This window comes from Chelonoidis abingdonii, chromosome 21 (genome assembly GCF_003597395.2).
Source record: "Chelonoidis abingdonii isolate Lonesome George chromosome 21, CheloAbing_2.0, whole genome shotgun sequence".
Classification (NCBI taxonomy): domain Eukaryota; kingdom Metazoa; phylum Chordata; order Testudines; family Testudinidae; genus Chelonoidis; species Chelonoidis abingdonii.
Genome location: NC_133789.1, coordinates 10,033,618 through 10,059,869, shown reverse-complemented (window position 1 = coordinate 10,059,869; position 26,252 = coordinate 10,033,618). Strand labels below are relative to the sequence as shown.

The 26,252-nt window shown below is 40.9% G+C and overlaps 1 protein-coding gene across 3 annotated transcripts in view; it reads left to right on the top strand.

Moving 5' to 3' along the window:
• TLK2 (tousled like kinase 2) overlaps window positions 1-26,252 on the top strand; it is a 54,994-nt gene that overhangs the window by 1,130 nt on the left and 27,612 nt on the right. Inside the window, exons 2-10 of one of the 3 annotated variants that reach the window (XM_032805471.2) lie at window positions 759-847; window positions 10,560-10,631; window positions 13,090-13,159; window positions 14,324-14,367; window positions 15,792-15,887; window positions 19,225-19,392; window positions 22,014-22,109; window positions 23,633-23,725; window positions 25,428-25,538. In XM_032805471.2, the coding sequence (XP_032661362.1) occupies window positions 767-847; window positions 10,560-10,631; window positions 13,090-13,159; window positions 14,324-14,367; window positions 15,792-15,887; window positions 19,225-19,392; window positions 22,014-22,109; window positions 23,633-23,725; window positions 25,428-25,538 (831 nt within the window). In that variant the 5' untranslated portion in view covers window positions 759-766. Of the gene's footprint in view, window positions 1-604; window positions 848-10,559; window positions 10,632-13,089; window positions 13,160-14,323; window positions 14,368-15,791; window positions 15,888-19,224; window positions 19,393-22,013; window positions 22,110-23,632; window positions 23,726-25,427; window positions 25,539-26,252 lie in introns of those variants that run through there. The other 2 variants (XM_032805473.2, XM_032805474.2) reach the window with 2 other exon arrangements.

Below are 26,252 nucleotides of genomic sequence, written 5' to 3'. Positions count from 1 at the left end.
AACTCTCAATTTATACATTTCAGGAATTAACCCAAACTACCCAATGATGTGGTTTTTTTTAGACCTTTCATATAATAGCACCAATTTTAATGGATCACCTGGAAGTACCCAGAAGTATCCAGCTGTATGGGAGGAACTTGCATGTTAGAAGTATCTGGTACATTGCCCAGTAAAGGGAGAGCTTTAAAAAAGTATCAGTCTTTCCCTCCCATCCCTTTCCTGGAAGAACCCAGGTTTTGTGTCTTAGGTGGTTGTCACAAAAGCAAAAAGATAGTTGTGTGGCGTTTGGGGTTATCGATGCTTCAGGGAGTGGCAGAAATAGAGAATTGTCAGGGGTGAAGGGTGTTTTAGCCCTACAATAGTAAGAAAACTCTAAAGACTTCAGACCAATCCCCCCACCTTCCCCCAAACATACACACGCCCCGTTTCCTCTGCAGCAGATTTAACAAAATACCCAATGGGAGAGGGTGGAATCATTGTTAGCAGTAGAACTGGGGTTATTCAGGTTAAGAAATTTCCAATTGCTGGTGGTAATGTCAAAAGATGGAACTCTCCAGAATAGGCCCTTATTCAGATAACACCTTGGTGGCAAGTCGCATTTTACTGCATGACCATTTTGAATCTATATTGCATGACAGAAATTATTTGTATACAGTCACTTGATACTACAACTATTTTTGAGCGTCATCAGTGCCACAGAAAACACGTTCTTCCCCTTTTCTTTGCATTGCGTAATACGGCGTATTTTTCTCCCATAGCAGCAGAAATGATGGAAGAGTTGCATAGCCTGGACCCACGACGGCAGGAATTGTTGGAGGCTAGGTTCACTGGAGTAGGTGTCACCAAAGTGAGTAAAAGTACCTGTGATATAGCAGGCACAAATCTTGACCTATCTCGTATACCTTTTTTAAACATAAGTAGTGCTGTTTCACTAAGAGCAAGTTGTTCGTTGATAGTTTTTTTTTTGTCCACTAACTTATTTTAAAGTGGGTGTAAAGAGGATTGTACAATACTAAAAATAGTATGAGGCGTTTGCCTCTCTGTGCATGGACACCACAGTGTGCGTGAATTTCTTCTGTAATGAAGAGCTAGTTTTTAAGATTTGCTTTTTGTTTTTTTGTAAGCATAAAAAAAGGCCCTGCACCACACCATCACTTCTTTTGGCAGAGGGCGTGTAGCCCACCTCTTTCCTATCTCAAAGGGCTTGTTTGGGAACCAAATATTAGTCACTACTACCGTTATGATGAACTTGCATGTAACTAGGGTTAAGGCCATCAGGAACTTGTCCATTCAATTCTTTTTTGAGAACAACTGAACTTGTGTGAGCTCAATTATATTCAACTAAAATTTGCTTACTCAGAGATAAGCTTGCATACTCTTGGGTTCACAACCTACTAGCAAAATCCTACCCTTCTCTTAAGGTATGACTTTATACCTGATCAGAAGTTGCATTTCTTGAGTCAGGCATTCAGTAATAAGTTGTGTAACTCTCATCCTTTTGTTTGAAATACCACCATTGGGTTTGATCTCCATATGTTTGTGTGTATAGTGTTACAGCTCCTGTACTAGCGTCTCTTCGTTTCTCCCACCTTTGTAGTTCTTAAGATGACAGTAGAACAGTGATAGCATTCCAGTTCGCGCACTTTAAACACACTGAGTTTCAGATCATATCAAGGTAGAAAGGAAATGTAACTAGGTAAACTATTGCTATAAAAGGTTCAGCCACCTGTTCGAATCGTACTGGGAAGAGGGAACTCGGTAGCTGATTTACCTGTCTCTTATGAAAAGTACAAAATGAATACATCAGAGCTTGGAATGGTTCTATCCAAGTTCATATTTTGTTTCTGAACTAATTTGTGTAGCAGTTGTGTTATGAAGCCCTGGAAGCAGATCAGTAAGTAAACAGTCTGCAACTTAAAGCTTACTAAGACCTGGTCCAAACTGAAAAGTTTTACTGTTACAACTTTCAGTAAGGTGTGTGTGTGGTTTTTTTTTTTTTTTAAAACTGAAATAGTAATATAGGTAAAAACCCTAATGGGATGCAGTTTTTCTGGTATGAAGATGACTTGTACTGGTATAAATATTCTTCCCCTTCTTGTGTGGAGCGAGCTATACTGATATAAATGTGCCCGTGCTTGAATGGTGGTGGTGGTGCTGGACCTCTTTAACTATACAAGTATAGATAAAGCAGTACAAATTTCTAGTGTAGACACCCTTAGATTGTAGCCTTCTTGAGGGCACGACTCCAGCCTCTTTATATTATACAGTGCCTTAATACATTGTTAACTTAGGAAGCTGCTTCTAATAAAGAAATAACTTTAAGCAGATAGAGGAAACTATACGTACAAAACTGCATGAGGTTATACAATTGGGAGAAAAATACCCTTCCGCTGCTCAGGTTAATATTGAAAGCTACCTTGCTAATTCCTATGCCATTGAGCCATAACTTGATGATCTACCTAAAGAGAACAACAGTTTCTCGTTATTTCCGGCTTTACAGCAGAGGCAGAATGTACAGTAGTAAACTTTGTCTAGTATAAAATACGGTACAGTGCCACAATCTGTGGGTGTAATGTTAATCCCAGATACTATATGCTCTGCTGGGCGAATGTTTTTTCAGAATCTCTGCCCATCACACTCAGCACTAGCATTTATAGCTCCGTATTTCAAAGTGAGCATGTTTGGAAACCCATGATATGGTTTTTAGTAGATTGAAGGAAGATTTTAGCTCTCTTCAGTTGGGTGTGGAAGAAAAGCCACTTCAAATGAGTTAGTGCCATCTAGTGGGATTGGCACCAGCCTCTTGGGATGGAAGCTATTCTGTTGCTGTTTGTTGCAAAAAAGGAAGAAAGTAAATGTCTTCTCAGATGCTTTCCTATGAGTAGGACAGGCAGCTGTAACATTGAATTTCCTGCCTTTTATTAGTGTGGCTTATTGTTTGGTATTTATTCATAAACAAAAAGCACAAATCAGGCCTGTGCAAAATAAACAAATGCTAGTTTGTATTCTTACTACTAATTACAGCATATATAGCTTTTTAACTTTTGTTCACTTGCAAACCTGGGAAAATAACACTGTTTTTAAGAGTGTTTCTACCTAAAAACCAGTGTGAACTTGCACTGAATTTCCTCAGCCTCAGAAATGAAAGAACATGCCCTTTTAGAAACTCTTGAAATAACCAAAATCACGGGTGCAAGAAAGCAGTGTTTGTAGGCAGTTGATGGAACTCCATCTACTTGAAACAACCATGTAACTAGAAGCGGCAAAGAGTTCTATGACATCTTACAGACTAACAAACATATTGGAGCATGAGCTTTTGTGGGTGAATACCCACTTCGTCGGATGCATGTATTCACCCATGAAAGCTCATGCTCCAATACGTTTGTTAGTCTATAAGGTGCCACAGAACTCTTTGCCGCTTTTACAGATCCAGACTAACACGGCTACCCCTCTGATACATGTAGCTAGACATCTTCAAAGCAATGGTGACTTGTTGGGCACCTAGCATTGCCATACAGTTTAAGTGTGTTCCTTTACCAAATTCATGCCTATGTTGATTCAGGAAGGTCTTGCTTTAATTGCTGACATGAGCTGGTACTTGGTTACTTATTTAGTAGCTCCCATAGCTTAGGTTTCAGTAGCAAATGAACAGTAAAGTTCAACTGTGAGACTTCTAGCTAAACCTCTGTTTCCCACTTTGGGTCAGTCAGTGTTGAAGACAGGATGTAGTTTGAATTCCTGTGGATAACGTTTAGTTTTGTGTGTCTTCTCGAGTCACCTTCCTCTGTCTCACTGCTGGTAAGATACAAAGTGGGATAGTTCCAAAGGATTTGTACCATTTCAAGGTATTTGTACCAGATATGAAGAGGGCTAGCTAGTTGTGGGTGGGAGAGTGCACATACACTCCTGCCTCCATCATTCAGGCTAAATCAGGATGGATCATTACTGTAACATGCCCGTCATCCACTAGCCTGCTATTGGAAACCAATGTCCACAAGTTAAACTTGTCCTGGTTTGCTTTGCTGCAGCTGTGCTGATTCACTCACTGTTAGAATTTTTTTTTTCTAAATTTAAAAATAAATCTGCAATACTTCAAGACAGCACTGACCCTCTGTATTTGGCTATAGTAATTATCTAGATCCAAATGGGTGCACTAAAACTCAGGAAGCATTGGTCACTACTGTCTTTCAATTTGCATGTAGGATACAATAAAGAGGGACATGGAAACAAATACAGCCTGAATAGTGTTTGTGCTGCAGGATATCTAGATCCAAAAAAAAGTATATTGTTTCCATAAAAACAACAATATTTTGCAACCTGTTTTTGCTTTATGAACCTTGTCTCTATCCAGGATTGTGTATCCTTTATCACCAAAATAAGCTTAGAATTAGACCTCTGTTTCCCTGTAGGAAAAAATGCAGTCCCCAAAAGTTATCTACCGTGTAATTAATGCACACATTCATAGAGCAGCAGAGTAGGAGTTCTGAGTTATATAAATGGATTCATCAGCTAGCAAAGGAAGTACCTAGAGAACTTTTATCCTGAAGATTTGATAATTATCTGGCTGGATTTGAAATAATCATATATAGCTACTAGAGCACAGAAATGAAAGTCAGATCCGGGTTCTACTTCAGCTCTGTCACTGACTCGGTGTGACCTTTAGGTAAGTCACTTGACCGGTTTCTGCCTCAATTTCTCCATGTGTAAAATGAAAATACAACCTTCCTTGCAGGGAGGTAGTGATTGATTAATCGGTGCTTGTAAAGCACTCTGAAATTTGTAGATGGTATCTGCCATAGAAGCGTGCAAAGCGTTAGCATATGTCTGTGCTAAGGACACTATACTGAGGTTTTTCTGTCAGTGTAGGAACACCAACTTCTCGAACAACGTTAGCTCAGTTGATGGAAGCACTCTTCTGCAGACATAGCTGCATCTGCACCAGTGGTTCTCAACCCGCAACCCAGTCGGCATACACCTGCTGCCTAGATGACATCCTCAGAGCCATACAGGTAGTATACGTATTGTGTGGCTGTGGTCTACAGCTGCATATGCGGCCCACGATGGTAAATAGGTTGAGAACCACTGGTCTACGCTGAGGGTTATGTCAGCGTAACTATGTCAGTCAGGGGTGTAGTTTTATCACATCCTCACCAATGTACCTATGCTAATAGCACTTTCAAATGTAGACCAAACCCGGGAGATTGAAAACCAGGTAACTATTGAAAAGTGAGTCAAACTTGTAAACTTACCTGCCTCTCAAACGCAGCAGGCGTGACCTATGGAAACTTTATTGGTAGCATATTTATCTTTTATCTGGATATTTGGAAAGGTCTAGTTTTAACCAGCATTGCAGAAGTTTCAAATACCACTTGTGTGTGAAGGATGTCTTTCTTTTTTACTTAGACTATATTATACCTCTTATAGTGAGGTAAATAAAGCATGAAATAAGGAAGAATATTCGTGAAACATGTTTCATCTCAGGGCTGGCCTACTTACTAACTAGCACAAAAGTAATTTGATCGGCTGTAATTCACACCTTTTGATTATCTTGGTTCAAATTTGTGTAAGTGACCCTAACTTGCAATGGAATTGGAAAGGGTCAGTTGCTTCCATTTAAAACTGTGTAATCAATTTATATAGCCCCTTTGCTTCCCTGTTGACTTGCAGATGTGGAAGTTGCACAGGTTTGGTTCACCTGAGAAGGATCGTCCTAGTTTGGTCTAATTGAGTGTCCTTCGGCAGTTGAGTTGACAGGAGTGTTTAGCAGAGTTTGCTATTCAGAATTCTCCTTTGTGACTTCTTGTAGCATTCACCTTACCTTTCTCCATGAGGAATGCATCCACTGCGTTCAGGCAGATGGTTCTCGTCAATCTCGACCACAGTGAACTAGCCCAAAGTTATTTGTACTACATTTACCAAGCTGTGAGAGGATCATGGACAGTGTGTCGCAAATTGTTGTTTGATGTCCACTGGGTTATTTCACATTGGGAACTGGAGCCAGACAACTTAAACTGGATGTCGTTAAGCTAGTCCACTTCCACTAAACAATGTTAGAGGAGGGCTTTCCTCAAGATTGCGGGTTATTTCCATCATAATGTCAGCCAATACTGCTTGACTGCAGCCCTTCCCATGGTTCTTACAAAGAAGAAAATGACTGACAAGCTTGTGTGAGTTGCCAAATGTGAGCAGGCTTTCAAAGCCCTTATGGATGATTCTTGCAGGTCAGTAGTGCTTTTGCAGCTCGATTACAATATGAGGATTGTGCTGTGCACAGATACTTCAGATGTGATTCACCTGGTGGAGTGCTACTCCAAGGCCCACAAGTGGGGAAGAACACCCTGCTTTATATCAGCAGGAAATTACTTCCTCGGGAAGCAATGAATGCCATTGTGGAGAAATACCTTGCCATTGGGTAGACCCTCCAAAAACTTTTTTTATTTAAATGGCCTGTACTTCAAGATGGTGACTGACCCCCATTTCCTTGCACTGGTTACACTAAATGTGTAGGCTTAAGGCAAAACTTCTCCAGTGGAGTGTTATCTGGAAACAATACTCTTAAATTAGTCAGCTGTAACACAGCCAAAAAATGCAGTGCCATTGGACTTCCTAGTAGCAAGGAAGATCTCTGGCAAACATCTCCTGGTCCAAAAGTGACGTAAGGGAATTGGCAATATGTTGTCACCAGACTTTTATTTTGTTTTATTCACTCTATGCCAAGCGTTGTTTCCCTGCTCTCTTTGATAAGATCTTCTATCTTCTTTGGATTAATTCTATGTCTAATTTTAGTATAGTTTTTAATTTTAAACAGTCACAAGATGAGTGGAAATTAAGTACTGTACATTTGTTCGTATGTCGGACACATAGAACTAAATAGGAAAAAAACAGGAATGAATATAGGAGTTGGAACTACATATAGTTAGAATGGGAAAAACATCTAAAATGTATAAACTCTTACGGACTATTTATCTAAACCTGTTGCTATAAATAGTTTTGCTAAGCAGTTGATTTCTCATGTCACCATGAAGATCAGTGGGCGTCTGGTTAGACGACTGGGGAAACTCAGGTAGCATTGTGAGAAGAGATTTAGCTGAGAACTAAGGAACATAGCAGCAGAGAATCCTGTGGCACCTTATAGACTAACAGACGTTTTGGAGCGTGAGCTTTCGTGGGTGAATACCCACTTCGTCAGACGTCCTGCGTCTGACGAAGTGGGTATTCACCCATGAAAGCTCATGCTCCAAAACCTCTGTTAGTCTATAAGGTACCACAGGATTCTCTGCTGCTTTCACAGATCCAGACTAACATGGCTACCCCTCTGATCCTATTAAGGAGTTACGAAAGCTCACGCTCCAAAACGCCTGTTAGTCTATAAGGTGCCACAGGATTCTCTGCTGCTTTTACAGATCCAGACTAACACGGCTACCTCTCTGATAAGGAACATAGGTAAGCCTTTCTGGATCATCAGAAATCTTCACCTCTCCTGTTTAGCATATATTCTAGTGGTCAGAGAAGGCAATGTGCTGTAATAGTTAGAGGACTGGGAGTCAGGAAACTGATGTTCTGTTCCAGAGTCCTTTGCTGACTTGCCTTGTGATACATAAACCAGCTGTTTAACTTCAGTTCCTTGTCTATAAACTATGGTTAAGGGCCTAAGATAAAAGGTGCTATATAAACCACTGGAGGAGGGGGAGCCTAGGTTTCACTGAGAAACTGCTTTTGTAGAGACAGGCTTGTTCCCTGTTAATCATTGTTTCTCTTCTAGGGCTGCATTTTAAATGCAGTGTATAATGCTATTCATGTAGAACTGAAGCCTGAATATACTTTGATTTCAGCCATGGTATAAGATAGAAGAATGGACTACTTGTCTATTCTCTTTCACCATATATTTTTGGTGTTGGAGGCATGAGGATATTTGTCTCTTGTGATTTTCAACAGGAGTTCTGCTTTTGAGAGAAGCCTCATAAAGAAAGTAAGGTAGAATTGAACTCAGCATTGAATTCTGTCCTTCAAGAAACTGATTAGAATTTAATAACTATTCTGGTGATTTGTGAAACAGATTCAGTTCCAGCTTGCTCTTCCATAGCTGTACCTAGGCCTTAATTAAACCAGCCATGTTCAGAGGCAGATTAGTTATTTTTGGTGATGGTGTCAAAGGTCAGAAGAACACTGCATGACTTTCAGATTCCACGTTGTGTTTTCAGGTGAGCGGTTAAGAAAACAACTTTTTAACTCAAACCGAATAGGGTTGGTCTGTGTACATCATTGAGGATGCTTACATATCTGACATTTCTACATACCTTTTTCTGACTGCCCATAGCCTACATCATGTCACCCCTCTGGGCTGTTCTAGAATACAAGTCAGTGGGATGAAATATAGAACCTCCTTAAACAAATGGAATATCTTGAGCACAACCTGCTCTGAAAAGCTCAAATGTGGCCTTTTAGGAACATATGTTTCTGTCGCTTACTCTCCATGAGTGAAATGGAGGCAGCGAGATTGTGGGAAGAACATTCACTTTCATCTTCATCATAATATAGATCCTTAATATGTCTGAAGCAGGGCACAAATATGAGACACTTCTGCACCTAATAAGCTTTAGTAAGGTGTGGAAGCGAAGCTTTAACATTGTACCAAATGCTGACGTCTCGACGATACTGTTGAGGTTCAGGTTTATAAAAGGAAATGATGGATTTTAGAGGGCATCATTTGTGAAGTTTATAAACAAACTTCTTTACATGGGCAAAGAGATTAACCTTCTGTCATCACTTGCCATAAATGTCACTTGCAGGTTGTTTCGAAGGTTAGCATTGGCACTTCTGTTAAATCCTGTTGTCAGGGGTTTATCACTTGGTCATTTTAAATAATGCACCCGGGTGGTAATTAAAGTACAAGATTCTATCAAGAAACAACTTACTGTGAATAAATTTTAAAATCAGCTAGATTTTAAATTGTCGTGTTTTAGGGAGGAATGCATTTTTTTAGCTTAAAACCATTTTTTGTTCAGATAAATGGTTTTGGGGAGGAAGTAAAGGGATTTATAATTTGTAGTATAGTCTAGAAAATTACATTTTAAAAAAGAACTTTAGATTTGTGAAAAGTTGAGTCCTAAATATAGTCTTTCAAACTACTCCAGTGTAGCTTTTTTTTTTTCCCCAGAACACCTTATTATGCCTCTTTACACACTCAGATAAACAAATCAGTGCTTAACATTAAAGTTGTAATATAGATTTGCAGCTGCTGAAATTTGGCCTTACTTTGAACTTTTTGGTTCTGACTGGCATGTATCACAACCTTAACTTTATTTAAACATAGTTGTGCAAGTGCTCCTGGAATGTTCTGTATATAAAGCTGAGGTTGGGGGGAAGGGTTTCCTCACAAATCTGGCTTGGTCATGCTGTTATTTCGGCACAGTCTCCATTTCACTCATACGGAGAATTAACTTGGTATAATAATGAACTACTGTGGTGATGCCGTTTCTGTGATGGTGCATCAGAGTTCTTGTTTTTGAGTGCCTCACAAGTATAGCAGATACAGCTTACACCAAGGGAGGAGGTTTCTCTTGGCCAGAAAGCGAGGCTTATTCTTTCAGTGAGCCATGAGGTGATGTTAATGTTGAAATCTAGGATGCTGCCTATACACTGCTCCGGTTGGAAAATGTGCTTCATGTTCTTTACCCTTTCTGTTTGCTAATTAAAATCATCTTGTAGCGTAAGCCTTTATATGTTGCAACCCAACCCACCATCCTCCTTTGCAACGAGGAAAATTTTAAGTAAAAACAAAACCAAAAACCCGACTGAAGGGGTAGCTTTGTCTTGTCACTCCTCAGTAAAGATTTTGAATCATTAATTTTGACTTTTTATGTCATTGGGAAGATAACCTAACTAATTTTCAACTGATTATTCTGTGTGAGAGTATTACACCTAACTGCAGCAGCAAATTTGTGTGATTCACTCCAGTTTCCTTTTAGATTGGATTTGCTGCAGTCTTTAGACCAGATTTACAAAGGTATTTAGATGCCTTGTGATGCAGATGGACCACTAATTGGCTTAGGCACTTTTGCAAATCCCACGAGGTGACCATCAGCATCTTTTGGTGCCTAAATACCTTTGTAAGTCTGTCCCAAAGTCTACTTTTGGACACTAATTTTTGGTGTGATGGGAGCAAATATCTCTACTTTTGGGTCAGTCAAGGATGACAGAAATAGTGTAGCAAGAGAAGTTCCCTGCAATCTCAACCAGTACAACTAACACATGGCAGCAGTAATAGCCAGCTTGCCAAATGGAAATACCTTTAAATTCTTAGCCCTGGGAAAAGCAGGTGCTTGCAGGAAGAGCTGCTTTGCTTTGCTATTCAGCAATTCAAAATGTTTTCTTTCACAAGCTAATTGTTTTAGACCTTTACTAACATTACCATGGTGGTTAGAATGTGATATTTCAAATGGGCATGAGACTGTCATTGCAAAGTGTTTTAAAGGCTGAACTGAAGCTAAGACATGTCCACAGCTTTCTTGCCTTATATGAAAATTGTCTCTAAGTTGTTTTTGTTTTTCCACCTGTAGGGTCCATTGAACAGCGAGTCTTCCAATCAGAGCTTGTGCAGCGTGGGCTCTCTGAGTGATAAAGAATTGGAGGTAAGCAGCCACTGTTCCTAATAGTCATCTGTTATAGGTTAAACGTGAATGGGCTAACAAAGCCCAGAATGGATTCTGTGAGCTGAAGATGATTTCCTAGTTCAGGGCTTTTGTGTGGAACAGGTTACTAGAAGAATCTAGACGGAGTCTAAGTTGTATGGATGTTAGAGCATCCTGCAAGGCCCACCTAGTTGACGTTTTCTCATTATAACAGATGCTTTTCTTAAAGATAAAAAAAGGAGGGTGGTTTTACTGCAGTTAGAATGGTGGTTTGTGAAACTAAGTCCTCAATTGCTGTTTGCAATACTTGGTGGCTGTTTTGAGTTGCAGTTTTGGGCAGACCAAAATAAAAGGGAGCCTGCTTAGAAAAGTCCAAGTCTTTCCCCACCCTCTTTCATACTTCATGTATACGTGAAGTTTTAGAAATATGTACAAGAAGATAAGGATTTATATAAACTGACCTGTAGAATGAAAAGGAAATAAGGCCTGATAGTATTACATGCTTCCTCTTGGTTACTTTCATTATATTTGGACTAAGAACTGCTAAAGCAACAAAGTTGAACTGCCGTTACTTTTTAATTTAAATTAAGATTGCCAGTTAGTAATGCAGTATCTAAATTTAAATAGTTTGTTTAAACCCACGATAAGATAACTTCCTACTTCACTTACCAGCCAAGTGCCGAGTTTTGGATCATATTTCCCCTTTAATACATTACAGTACAGGTATCAAGTATCTGGTGCAGTCAGTACTGTAAGAATACACAGTATCTCGAACTCTAGGCTTGACAGGTAAGTAAATTAGGAAATGGTCTTCAATTGTTTGAAGATCATGAGTATTAAGTATCTGCATATTTTTGTTTTGCTCCGGTTTTACGGTCTACTTCTAGTGAGTTTGACTTAGATTAACTAAGGAGATCCAGTTGTCTGCCACTCTTCGCTTTTCAGTCTGTGGTGTTTTAGCAGTGAGTAGGTGATCTTATATAGCCTACCTCTTGTGCAATTGGGTGAATGCGAGAATGACTACTTAACATTGAATTTTGTTAATTTAAGGACAATATGAAGCTAAAATACACTTGCAGTCTCCTGTTGTAATCTTATTAACACTGTTACAGAGCCTTTGGAGTCACTATTGCACGAGGGTATTTGTGAGATGCTCCTATCAACGATGAGGTGCAGATTCCTTTGACTTTGTGTTGAGTCAGTGGTTTCTTATACCAATATTGTATCTACATAGTGGCCGTTATCAAAATGTTGTCAGTGAGGGTCTGTTCATCGTACTGATGTTATCATTCTATAAAGTAATGCACGGTGTGTTGGGTTTTTTAAAGTGCCAAACAACCCTTTCTGCCCCCTCACTCCAAAGAAAACCAAAAACCAACCCTCATCTCCATTAGGGCTGGCATGTTATGGCCTCCTACATTCCCTCAGATCTTAGTTTTAACTTCTGGCTGTGGCAGCTTCATTCTTTTATTGTTTCAAAGTAGGCAGGTTGGTTTCTCTGTTTGTTGCGTGGACATCAGTTTCTAAGAACCATGAATCTTAAATTTGCCACAAAAGTTTTGGCCAAGATTTCTCTACCCTTTGTTGTGCAATGGGAACTGTGGCTTTCCTCCTCTGTCGTTCAGTGGTGGCTTATATCATGTGTAAACAAATAGCTTGGAAAATATTTTGGACCGGTTTGGGGTAAAATGTGTGTGATAGAAATGACCAGCTTTTTCTCTGTTGTAAATTTGATAGGTTTTTTCCTAATACATAGAACTTCAAAACAAAGCAAGACACAAGGAAACAAAACTTGAAGTCCCGCTGAAGGAATTCCTTGCATCTGAAACACTTCACATAATGTGTAAACGATTTTTCGTGTAACTTATGCGAGACAGCACCTAGGTACTAAGAGCACTAGAAATCAGTTATTGAATGGGCTGCAGTCAGTTGGGTGGGATTTTCCAAAAAAGTGCTGAAGTGACTTAGGAGCATATGTCCTATTGAAAGGCAATGTAACTTGAGCTCCTGACTCACTTAAGCATTTCTGAAAATCCCATCCTTGGAACATAAACAGACTGGGCTCAATTCTCAACTGCCCTGTATCTTGTGTAGCCATTTAGACTAGTGAAAAGTGGGTGTTAAACACTGCCGTTCTGATTTGATTGAATTTTATGCTTGATCTGCAGCAGACTAAAAGACTACATGATGTACAGGGCAATGGAAAATCAGTCCTACTATGTCTAAAATAGAAAATAATCTCTCCCTGTTCTCACCCCCTTCTGATTTCTAACATGTTCTCTTATTTTTGCTGTGCGTAGGTCTGAAGGTAGTGTCTAAGTACTGAGTGCAAAAACTAATGCACTTGGGAACTGGAACGACCACTGGGGACCTGCAGCCTATTTATTTAGTATTTTGGTTTTTTTTTAAAATTCTGGAATAACAGCAGAAATGTTAATTTTAAAGTATTTTTTAACAGACTCCCGAGAAGAAACAGAATGACCAGCGGAACAGGAAAAGAAAAGCAGAAGCGTATGAGACCAGTCAAGGTAACCTATTCTCCTGACCCTTCACAGGATTTCGGACCAGTTGATAATTGGCTTCACTTTTTAAAGAGTTGTGGTGTCTAAGGAGAGTAATGGTTCATCTCAGGGGTGTGTCAGGTAGCTTGTTAGGAATTTATTTGAAGTACTTTCTGTGATAGTGTAGTACTCCTCTGGGAGTCCTTGTTTCCATTGTAAGAAAAACATTCAGTCCTCCAACAACTTACTGCAGCATTCGTGTTTACTTCTGAACTCTAGAATTCTTATTGGAGATATCATTGGGCCAGATTGCACAAGGAGAGACTGGATGTGGGTCCTCATATGGGTTATGTGAATGTCATGTGCTTAGTCACATGGGTACAGTCTGCAGTTGAAATCTCTCTCATTTTTGCTGTACTTTGAAAAGCATTCATTCATTTTATACATCTTGTTCCATGTAACACTGGAAATCTACTTTAACAACCAGCTAGAGAACAAGTTGTACTCAAAAGTATAAAACAGCAAATGTCGTCTTAAAGAAAAGAGAGCCTGATTTCAATCCAAGCTCTCACTCTCCTCTTAGTGGATGAACGTTGGGAGGATGGAAGGAATAGTTATTTTGACAGTAGGAGTCTGCTCCTACAACAAAATAACAGATTCTATTGATAGTGGACTGTACCTATAGTGTTTGGAAAGAGGTGGAACAACAGTTAAACTTTAATGAATCTGTATTAAATCACCGTTCTCTCTCTAGCTCTCATAGGAAGGATTGTGGGAGGCTTAATGTACTCGCATAGAGTACAGTAAGTTACGTAAAGGCAAGAGTAGATTGTATATAGTAACCTTTATTATGCTGTTACTTTGAAGGAAGTTTTGAAAGATCCACATTGCATGTGAGAGCAAATATTTCCCCTGTTATTTGCAGAGAAACAAATGTCATCTAATTGGGTCTGTGTCAATTTTGGAATTAGTCAAACTGTCAACTCTCCTAATTTAAAAAAAAAAAAAAAAAAAAAAGGTGTAGAGATTCTAATCCCGGGACTAACTATTGCTGCGTAGAAGCTCTTCTGTACTAGGTGATGGAAGGAACACCTAAGTGTACGTCTTTATTTACATGAATAGGTTTCTCAAAATGGCATCCAATGTTTACATTTGCAAATCAAGTTTGCCCTCCTTCTGTTTCCCTTCCAGGAAAAGGCACTCCTAGGGGACATAAAATTAGTGATTATTTTGAGGTAAGCTAACTTAAAATTGAATTTTCAGAGAAATCTGTTCTTAAATCCTTGTTTGAGGTATTTTTGTTTTTTATCTCACCACTGCATTAAATCATAGCTTCTGGTATAGGGGATTCGCTGTATCCAGTTGATAGGCTTATGAATTTGAGTAGGGCAGAATATTTGAATCTTGTTTCTAAATTAAGCTAATTTCTATTTCTTAAATTTAAACAATTGACTGACTAAATGTTATAAATAGCAATCTCTTTAAAACCATTTTGAAGCTGACTTCTTTTGGGATCTGAACCTTGCCTCATGAGACTGAGCATCCTTTTGGCAAGCCCACTGCGGTGATATTAAAAGCCCCAGTCCTGCAAAGGAATCTGCCAGTTGAGTCCCATTAACTTAAGTTGGACAGATCCTGTTCAGAGTTCAGCAGGATCTTAAGTCATTGCGGATCAAGACTAAGAAGTTAGCCCCACTGAGAGGCCAGCACCAAGCACAGAGTGGAGATATCAAAACGGTGATGAGTACCTCTAAAAACTTTAAGAAAACTCATTTAATATATATTCTTGGCACGTTTTCTTTTCTAGCATGTCCAAACTAAAGCCTGTTACTTTTCATCCCTAACAACTTGTTCTTCACTTTATTCTGAGTAGTTAGTTGGCTTGGAGTTAGCAGTGCTTTTGCTAGCACCTCTTCCTTACTGTCTTCAGACATTGCTCAGTTAAAGCATGGCACAGGCCATAGTACAGGAACATAGGAACTTCCATACCAGATTAGACCAGAGTGCCAGCGAATCTGATACACTGTTCCTGACTGACAACAGATGATTCAGAGCAAGGTGCATGTCGTCTTCTCCCCACCCCGCCCACACACATGTACATAAAGGGCACAATTAGACATACCGGCCATGGGAAGGTCTTCCTGTATTGTTAGAAGTTGACTTATCCTGAACCATATCCCTTGGTTTAAAATAAGAAATTCTGTCTAATGTAGCTGTGGATATTTAACCACTGAAAGCATTCACAGTCACCTCTTGGTATTATGGGTTACCTAGGGAGGTGGTGGACTCTCCTTCCTTAGAGGTTTTTAAGGTCAGGCTTGACAAAGCCCTGGCTGGGATGATTTCGTTGGGGTTGGTCCTGCTTTGAGCAGCAGGTTGAACTAGAACCTCCTGAGGTCCCTTCCAACCCTGATATTCTATGATTCTATAATAGATACAGTTCGTGCTCATTCTCTTTTGTAAATGGCCAAACTTCAGTCAGTGAATTTTTTATTTTTTGTTGTCTTCAGTGTCCACTGAAACAGGTTGCTAGGGCTTATAGGGAAGGTCTTTGTGCTTTAAGATAAATATGCAGCTTCTATGCAGCTTTCCACCCAAAAAACTTGCTTAAGCATAGTATCTTTATGAAGTGATTGATCATATGTATCTTTTTGGTCAGTTTGCTGGGGGAAGTGGTCCAGGAACCAGTCCTGGCAGAAGCGTGCCACCTGTCGCCCGATCCTCACCACAGCATTCCTTATCCAATCCCTTACCAGTAAGTATTCCCTCTGAGGAAGGTGCTAAATGATGCAGTGGATATGCCAGATAGGAGATTTTTCTGAACAAAATAGGGCAGAATGTTACCACAGTTACTGAAAGGGACCTGGATTTTGTTTAGTCTCTGAATTAGTTTCAGTGATCCTGCAGTCTATACAGAGCTAATAAACTGGATCATAGCTGTAAAACCAGCTGTCCAGGGCCTGATGTGGGCATGTATTTGTTTCCAAGGAGCAAGTCCAATCTTAAACAGTTTATCTTGCATACTTCAAACCCCAGATGCTATTTCTTGATATAGTATAGACAAGTTCTGTCTTAAAGGGTTGTGGATTGGCCTATGTTCCTAGTAATAGAAAAAGTAGAACTAACATTTTCCATTCTGACCACTCTGCTTCTCTGTTGCATCCCTCTTCCTGCACAGTTTTGTCTTGTCTATTTCGGTTGTGAGATTTTTCCAGAGAAGGGACTGGCTTTCAGTGTCCGCATGGTGCCTAGCTCAGTGTTGTTCTGTTCTTCACTGGGGTTCATAGAACTACTGAAATACAAATACATCGTTGTTAGTGCTGAAAAATATTTTATTCCACTCTGATTTTTGGTGCTTGTAGCTTTTTGGGATAATCAGTAAAAGCTTTCCAATGTGTGTGCATGGCCACTGCCCCACTTCTTTCATTGAGAAAGTTTCATTGTGCCATTTGGTCCCTTTTGCAAGGTTCAAATGTGAAGAGAATCAATATTTTAAAAAACTTTTAAAGATATTTCAGAAGCTGCTTTTCTGTTATGATTGTGTAGGTGCCCTTAAAAACCACCCTTTGAATATGTCCTGGACCTGATCCTCAGATTTCCTTGAGCATTAGGAGAACAGTGTGGCAGTTTGGAGTCTTTTCCAGAGCACAGCGTACTGACAGTAAACCAGATACAGTGAAGCGCATGAGCTTTACTGACTAGTCTATTTTGAAGTCATTTGCATACCTCCTAAACTCATATTTGTCTAAATTCCAGTGCTGAGTGCTCTGGGACCATGCATTATACCCTGCAGAGTACGACAAAAGAGAGAGATTGGACCTCAGAGTCCATCATACATCACCAGATCTTAATGAAACCCTTCCAGTGCTGCCTTAAAGTTAACGGGGAATTAAAACATATATTGCTAGATTATTTTGTACATTTGTTCTATTTAACACAACAGCACCTCCCTTCTTTAAAAAGAAAAGTTAAATTCAAAAACGTCTTAATGACACCTCATGGATGGCACTTTACATGCACAACATTCAAGACCATTCTTCTCCCCAGGATCTGGGATCCTGTGGTAAGTGCATGAGGGGCAGTCATTCCTTGAGTTCATTTTTTTTTTTTTGTATTTTAATATATTGAGTATATAAAGACGTGGAGAGAACCTGTCCCATGCAGTCAAAACTCATGTCACAGGCAGCATTGGCTAAGTCAGTTGTCTTTTTTTTTTTTTTTTTTTTTTTTTTTTTTTTTTACAAAGGTGCTTGTCATGAGTCTGTTGGCAGAGTGCCCTCTTCAGGAGCTGTGTGGGGAGCACAAGCATGCATATCTAATTGCCCCACACCCATGCACACTGCAAGGTGTCGGTTTTGTAGGGCTGGCTAGTACTCAGCCCTCTGACCTGAGGATGCTTGGTTGTTTCTTCCCCTCATGGTCCCAGGTGAAAGAAACAAAACAGTCTGCAGTCACCAGACAAGGTAAAATAAAAGCATAAGGGAAAAGGAGAACCTGTAGGTGGCTTCCATGAGGATATTGGCCTCTTAGTTCAGAGCGGCCGGGGCAGTATCTCGTTTCACCCCCAAATGCACTGGGTCTCCAGTGGAAGTCTCTCGTTTCCCATCTTAATGCAGGGAATCCCTGTTCTCCTGTCTGCAAGGGCTGGGGCTCAGTTGACTCTCATCCTCCCTGGGGAAGCTCAACTGCCTGCTCCCTTCTCAGGGCTGCCCTCTTCGGAGTGGAGTTCCCTTCTTCTGACTCCTCCTCCTATCCTGGAGTGATTTGCAGGTGTGGAAGGGCAGGGCCACCCTTGCCCAAAGCAGCTCCTTAACCGCTTCCATGCTGGTGCGGGGTTTGTATACCCCCCACACAGTGCTCTTCAGATTCCTTGTCTTCAGTTCTGGTTCTCCTTTCTCCTGCAACCGTACTTTAACTTTATGCCTGTGTTGTGCTAGTAGCATGCATTTGTAACGCCGTTGCTTTGGCTACAAAAGAAAAAACCAACAACCGTAGGAACAGGGGAAAAAGTAAAACTGAATATCATTCCCAGTTTAGGGAATTAGTGTGTGGGTAACGAAGGGGTTAAGCACCTTTTATGAAAAGACTAGTGGTTATTCACACTGCATGGTAAGCTAGTCTGTGCCCAGGGCTAAGGGAGGAAAGGTTGCTCAGCTTTCCTAGACTATCCCTTGCCTGCTTCAGATCCCCTTATCCCTCAGTTGCAGATTTCACAGGGCTCTGCTCAGATTTCAGCTCTTGCAATGTCCCCATCCCATAAAGCTCTCTATCGGAAAGGGAAGTCTCAGACTTTAAGACCTACCCCATCGCACGTAAAACAGTCTAGTTACGACGGCAGAATGCCAAGTACTGATCAGTGTAGCTAATGTCATTTGTTCCGAAGGTACCAAGCCGTGCACAACAGTTAGAAAACTACTGTACAAGATGTGAAAGTAGTTTCCTCTTAGCAGCTGCATATGGGTACCCACTGAAAAGCTTTGAAATAGGGCTAGCCTTTACCTATCTTACAGTTTATTTTTGCCATTATAGTGAGGGCCAAGTTGCCATGACTCCTGGATCCTGAACTTGGTTCCCTTGCTTGTCTTAAGTAAATTGAGGCAGAGTTGCTTATCTGTAAAATGGGTATACCTGCACCTCTTGTGAAGCTGGGTGGTTGTAAATGACTTTGAAAAGTACTAAGCATCTGTAGAATGATGGTACTGACCGAAAGTGCTTTGAGATCTGTAAGAGCTAGGGATCATTGTTCTGAGCCTTTAAAGAGTGCAAAGGCCTAAATTAAGATATTCTAGTTACGGCTTTGTGTTTGCAGCTCAGAATGTGCACCATGGAGACGGGCGCTATTTCCGTTAACTAGGGGAATCCTGTTCTGCACATTCGCGTGCATTGCAGCACTTTTCAAACATGTTATTCCAATTACTCCTATTGACCACTGCTATCAGAGCGACCTTTCCAGGAGCCCTGCTTTTAACAGATCCTCTCTTTGCTGGCTCGCCATTCCTGAGCTGCTGCTTTGCTGACAACAGTTTTGGCAGAACCAGAGAATCTTCTATTTTTTTTTAAAGGTTTATTGTATTTTTTTAAATGTATTACAGCGGCGAGTGGAGCAGCCATTATATGGGGTAGATGGCAGTTCTGCAAAGGAGCCGCAGGAAGAACACTCTCCTCTGCCAACGCTGATGTCTATGATGCTGGCAAAACAGCGGCTTGAGAGTGAGCAGCTGGTACAAAGGGGAGCTGGCCTCTGTTTTGCTTTTGTTTCGGTGAGCAGTCTTTAAAAAACCCAAGCTTGGGGCAGAGGCAGTGTTAAGGGATTGGGAATGGGATGTGGAGCCTTTCAGCTCTAGGGCTCTGGTTCACATCCAGCCTGGGTTATTAGTGACAGTCTTTACCATCTGACGGCTGGTTCATGACGTATCCGAAAAGTTGCTGGATCTCCAGGCTTGCCTTCTGGAGAAATCTGTCTGGTGAAGATGCTTTTATTTCAATTTAAGAAGCTAAACTGATAAAGCCGAAGTAGATTCCTGACTGATTTTAGGCTAAACCAACTACTCTCAAAGCTTGAGTAACTGCCAATACAGTTGAGAGACAAGGTGGGTGAGGGAATATCTTTTATTGGACCAACTGCTTTTGGTGAGAGAGACAAGCATTGGAGCTTACACAGAGCTCTTCTGCTGGTCTGGGAATGTGCTCAGTGTTGTGGGTAAATACAAGGTGAACAGATTGTTTAGCATAAGTAGTTAAACATATTTCACAGGAGCATTCAAAGGTGAAGTGGCCCATTAACACCTCTCCAGTCATAGGGGAGTAAAGTGTGGGGGAAGCTGGGAGAGGGGTAAGTGGTTATATGGCTGTAATAAGCCATAAATCAATGTCTCTTCAGTCCATAATTTTTAGTATCTAGCAAAGTTCTGCATTTAAGCTCCCAGGCCAAACGAGGACACTTTGCCAAAGAAGTAGATCTCATCATGGAATGGGCCACGCAAATACCCCAAGAGAACCTGCTTCAATACAGAAAACTTCCTAAGCTATGTCTATACTGCATGCCTTACACTGGTGCGGCTCGCCACTGCAGCCAGGCCATTGTAAGGTGCGCGGTGGAGATGCAGTAAAACCACCCAAACAAGGGGTGATAGCTTCATCGACAGGAGAGTGGCTCTCACCGCTCCTGTCGAAATGCTGTCCACATGGGTGCTTTTTTGTCATAAAAATTTTTGTCCTTCAGGGGGCTGTTTCTTTTTTCCACAGCCCTAAGTGACAAAAGTTTTAACAATGAAAGTGTAGTGTAGACAAAGCCTAAGTGTCAGGGTGATTAAGCACTGGAACAAATTACCTAAGGAGGTTGTGGAATCTCTGTAATTGGTCTAACCTGTTCTTAAAAACCTCCATCACCTGTCTGGAATGGTCTAATTATTACTTAGTCCTGCCTTGAATGCAGGGGACTGGACTAGACGACCAGTTGAGGTCCATTTCAGTTCTACACTTGTATGTTTGTCACCCCACAGTGGAACCCATACAGTTTATCATCGAACAGTTACAACCCATACTCGATGAGGATACCATCCTGAAAGAAATCTTTTCTGAATCCCCCTCTCTGGCCTTCAAACAACCACCCCCCGCCCAGCCTCACTAAGCTCATCAGAAGCAAATTCCCCACAGACCAGGACAGACCAACTTAAAGAAGCATCAGACTCTGCCAGCACAACAGATGCCAAACCTGTGGACGTATCTCCACTGCTGCAATTATCAACACTCCCCACAGAACACCTTTCAGGATCCATGGATTCTACACATAGCTATCAGATGTGGTGTACTAATGAACTGAATGCCCCAATAACAACAGTGGATGAAAGGAGACAACTACTGCACTCAAATGACCTTTCACAGAAAAATGATAAAAGACCTGTGGGTGAACACAGCACAAAGCGATAACTCTACATCTGACCTCTTCTCATCCTCAAAGGAAACCTGCACAATACCTTCAAAAGATGAACCACTCCTAGCTTTTTTTTTTTTTTCTTTCCTTCCACTATGATGGAGAGGTGTTGATGGGCCAGTTCACTTTGAATGATGCCTTGAAATGTGTTAACTGCTTGTGCTAAACAATTTATTCCACCTTGTACTTAGCTGTGACGCTCTTGAGTACATTTCCCAGACCTGAAGAAGAGCTCTGTGTAAACTCGGAAGCTTGCCTCTCTCACCAAAAGCAGTAGGTCCAATAAAAGATATTACCTCACCCACCTTGTGTCTCTAATTTCCTGGGACCAATATGGCTACAACAACACTGCATAAAGACAGCTGAGAACCTTGATGAAATGTTACTGAAGTTATAGTAAAGTTAATAGAAACATTGTATTTTGTACAGTATTGTCAACACCAAATGTTCAAAAATCGTGTCAGGCTCTTGAAAAATCATGAGATTGGCTTTAAAATCACGAGATTATGTAAAAAATAATTGATTTTGTGTTTATTTGCGTTCTGCTTTTTGAGCCGTGGCGGGGTGTGTGGTCATTTTGAAGCTTTCTCCACAGCCACTGGGACTAGAAACTTTTTCTTAAAGAATGAAGGTTGAAATCGTTGCACATCCACCTGACTCCAGGAGTTGGAGCTTTAAGGAAAACAATAATTAATGTGAGACTTATAGCAAAATCATGAGAGTTGGCAACACTGAAAGTCTTAACAGATTGAGCTGGGTTTTCTGAAAAGGATCGGTTTTCCTTTTGATAGCCCGAACCTCTGAAGCGCTTTTTAAATGGATTTATCTGAACATGGTGTTGAGACCAGAAAGCATTTTCCATATAAAATGAGAAGTGTGTGTTTGTATGAAGAATTGCAGTCACGTTAATACCTGGTAGTATATAATTATGCTGGCTTTCTGTTGCAGGCCCAGCAAGGCAGCCCCTCTTCTACGGGATCAGGGAACACAGAGCATTCCTGCACCTCCCAAAAACAGATTTCCGTCCAGCACAAACAGACGCAGGTACAGGCCAATGAACTGTAAAGCACATTGCCCCCTTACATCTAAGCTTTACGTTTGGTGCAGTTTCGGCACTGGAGGAGAGAACCAAGACGTGAGTCTTGGTAGGTGGCAACCTACTGGCTTCATCAGAGGACTGAGTTTGGACTATTGGATCTATTTGTGATTCTGCCACCCTGTTGTCACCTTGAACGAGTCCCATGACCTCTTTGTGCTTCCGTTTCTCTCTGTAAAACGGATACTTATGTACCTAACTGCTGATGGCAATTACTTGCTCTTTAGAACATTTTGAGACCTGATAAGACATACTCAGGGTCTAACTGATTTTCATATTTGGGGTCAGGAAGGAATTTTTCCCCAGGTCAGATTGGCAGAGATCTTGTGGGATTTTTTTTTCTTTCCTATGCAGTGTGGGTCACTTGCTGGGTTAAAGTAGAGTAAATGGTGGATTCTCTGTAACTTGATGTCTTTAAATCAAGATCTGAAGTCTTCAGGAGTTCAGCCAGAGGTTAGGGCCCTATTGCTGGCGTGGGTGGGTGAAGTTCTGTGGCCGAGGTGAGACTAGATCAGTGGGTCTTCACCTGTGGGCTGCTTGCAGCCTAATCAGCACAGAGCAGTGCCCCATGTGACAGCCTCAGGACCACACAAGTAGTATATTGGATGCAGCCCACAATGGTAAATAGGTTGAGAACCACTGGACTAGATGATGATGGTTCCTTCTGGCCCTAAAGTCTGAGTCTAAGAAACAACCGCCAAATGGTATGGGCTGTTCTTCCCCACTGTACCCCTAATTCCTATTTGTTACAGGCATTCAAATACATAAGTTTTCAGAAACAAAGACTTGTCTGTTTCTGCTATTAAAAGGGAACAGTTCAGTTCAAAGGAGCTTATTTAAAATGAGAGCATACAAATGGAAAATAAACGTCAGATGTAACACTCCCCCACAAGGCCATCATAGGGCTGTGTGAAGACTAGCGTCCTGTCTAATGAATAGTGTGGGTATGTGATAGCCAATCTGAGATCTTCAAGGTGCGCAGTCTTACTCTGTCTACTGAAATTTTAGCTTGGAACTAAAATACATTTGAAATCATGACTTAGAGGCTGTGCGTTTTAAGCCTCCCCTCATGCTAGCTGTGTTGTTACTGTCTGGGAGAACACTGAAAGCCAGAGGCCTTAAGGGCATGAAACAAAATTCAGGAATGCAATACAGGAATCTATATTTACAGCAGAAGGTGGGGCTTTTGCAGCTCTTCAAATGCCACTGCGATTTCCGTATTCCCCTTGGCCAAATTGTCTAACACTCGTCTGCTCATATCGTCTGACCTTTATGCTGCAGGTGTGCACCCTAGTAGAAGGAGAAGAGTGAAAATAGAATCCAGAGTTCTAGAATGCGCAAAGCCCTGCTTTCTAGAATAAACTATTGCGAACCATGACAGATGGCCAGAGACGAATATGTAGCAAGCTTTCTGTAACTGAAATATTACCTATTTTCTTCTGACTTTGATTTGTGATGTTTGTCTCTGCAGTCTGACCTCACAATGGAAAAAATATCTGCACTAGAAAACAATAAAAACTCTGACCTGGAGAAGAAGGAGGGGAGGATAGATGACTTATTAAGAGTAAGTGTGAACATGGAAAGGCTCTTATAAAACCTGCTTTTTGGAACATCCTGGTATTCCAAGAGTAGAACACATGCACAAATCAGAATTTTCTGTACTACATTTGGAGAAACTGACGCTCTTAGAGAAGGAGGTAACATGAATACCTTTTCAAAGGATAATTGGCAAATTGGTTAGGCTGAGAAGGGTGGTTCTTGGGGTAGAAGCTATGGGGAGTCTTTCCAGTATATGTAGAGATAACAAGTGTAGCATTCAGTCTGGTCTGATGAGTACAGCTATTCTGTCTCATTATTTGTAAGTAAAGGAACTTCTGAATGAACGGTTTCAGTCTAAATGATGAGATCTAGTAGATTTCACTTGAATCCAAGGAAGTGATGGAAACTATCCTCTAAATTAGAAAGCATATAAAGCATTAGAAAATATGCTGTGGGGCAGGGAACCCTACCTAGAGGACCTCTCGGACATGTAGGCATGCTGTCTACCAGAAGAAAGCAAGAGTCAAGGAGTAGAAAGCCAAACTGAACTTTTCCTCTTATTCCAGATGCTTCTGTAATGAAAACATTTCATAAAAAAACTTGTTTCTGACCACGCTAAGGCCCTTATTTTGAAAGACTATACTTGTGTGTCTGGCCTCCGTATCTAGGAGAATATGTATGTAAAAGAGAGATGCTTTTTATGGCATGGTCAAAAACATGAAAGATTTTGTGGAACACTTTCCAACCAGGATGACAAATAATTCTGTTTCCTAATGACCTCAAGAATAACTCCTAAAATCTTTTTTGAGGCCTACACCACTCGAGGCTTAACTGAATGCCAAATGATAGATTTTTCTGTTTTTAGATATGTCCTCTTCTAGCCTACAAAGGAAACACTGATGCAAACGTGAAACGTGTTTCTTGAAAAACATCCCAGTTTCCAGAGAGTCTATAGCAGGGCTGACCAGCTGTGCCAGAGAGTAATCCTACAGCTGAAAGTGCTAAGGAAGTCATCTTGTTGCTTCCCGTCAGTGTTCACTAGAGAAGAAAGATAGTCCAGTGATTACTGTGCTAGCCTGGGACTTGAGACACTACTTCAGTTCACTGCTGTGCTGTAGACTTCCCATGTGATTTTGGGCAAGTTACTTAGGCTATGTCTACACTACAGCTTATGTCAGCATAAATTATGTTGCTTGTGGGGGAGGGTGAATAAATCACCCCCCTGAGTGACACAAGTTACACAGATATAAGCGCTGGTGTGGACATAATTACACCAGCCCCCACAAGTGGCAATAGCTAAGCTGACGGGAGAGCTCTCTCTCATCGACTTAGAGCGGCTACATTAGAGATGTTGCAGTGATGCAGCTGCACCGCTGTAAACTCTAGTGTAGCCATGCCCTAAGTGTGTCTCTGCCTCAATTCCTGACCTGTGAAATAGGATAATAGCACTTTCCTACCTCCTGGAGTGTGGTGAGATTACATTAAAGATTGTGAGGTGCTCAGATACTCTGGTAACGGGGACCAGATAAGTACCATAGAGAGTGGATTCACTTGGTCTTTTATCTTGACAACAAGTTGGCTGCTAATTTGCGTTTCTCTGCCCTGTTCCCTGGAGCCAGCTGAGTAGAGTAACTTTCAAGATTATACGTGGCTTGGCTTTTTCAGGGCAGCCTTGAAAGTGGAAAGTTCATATCTTGTTTTCGCTGACCTCATGTACTTTTTTTTAGGCCAACTGTGATTTGAGACGGCAGATTGATGAACAGCAGAAGATGCTGGAGAAATACAAGGAACGGTTGAATAGATGTGTGACAATGAGCAAGAAGCTCCTTATAGAAAAGGTTAGCTGCTAGCTTTCCAAGCCTCTGTATCCAGAGGCACTCACCTTTGGAAAACAGTCACTCTGTCATGCATGTCCTGAACTCTGGAAACTTGCTCTTCAGAATGGATGAAACTTGTAGCCATTTGAAATACAGAATTAGAGCCGTGCGTTTTGAATCATTTCTCTGAAACGGTAATGGGTGATGGTTTTCAGAGTGCAGAGCCTTTTGGCTTAGTTACTTTTGTCAACCTCAGAAGGAAACCAGACGAGTGGATGCTGAGCAGAATAGTCCGATTTGTCGCATCTTATAATTCACTTGTCACATAGGATCACAGATGCTAATTTATACCTAGCAATGCAAGAGTATTGGAGGAGACTACACAAGAAGGCCCATGGCCCAGTAAATGGGGGCTAGGACATGCCAGGGGTCAGATGTGCTTTGTGACTTAGGGAAAATCATTTAACTTCTGTCTGTTTCCAGCTGTAAAATGGCAAATGTCTTTGTAAAGCAGTTTGAGTCCTATTGATGAAAGCTCACTATAAAAATACTAGGTTATTGCTTACCGGCTTTCAGCCTGCTTCAGTGTTTGAAGACTTTATTACAGTTAATGTTTCTAATTTACTCTTTTAAACAAAAATTTTTTAAGTGTTTAAACCATTTACATCTGCTGTGTGCAGGTATTGGGGGAAATATTGTGGGAGTGCTGAAAACTTGTTTGAATTGCTTTAACTG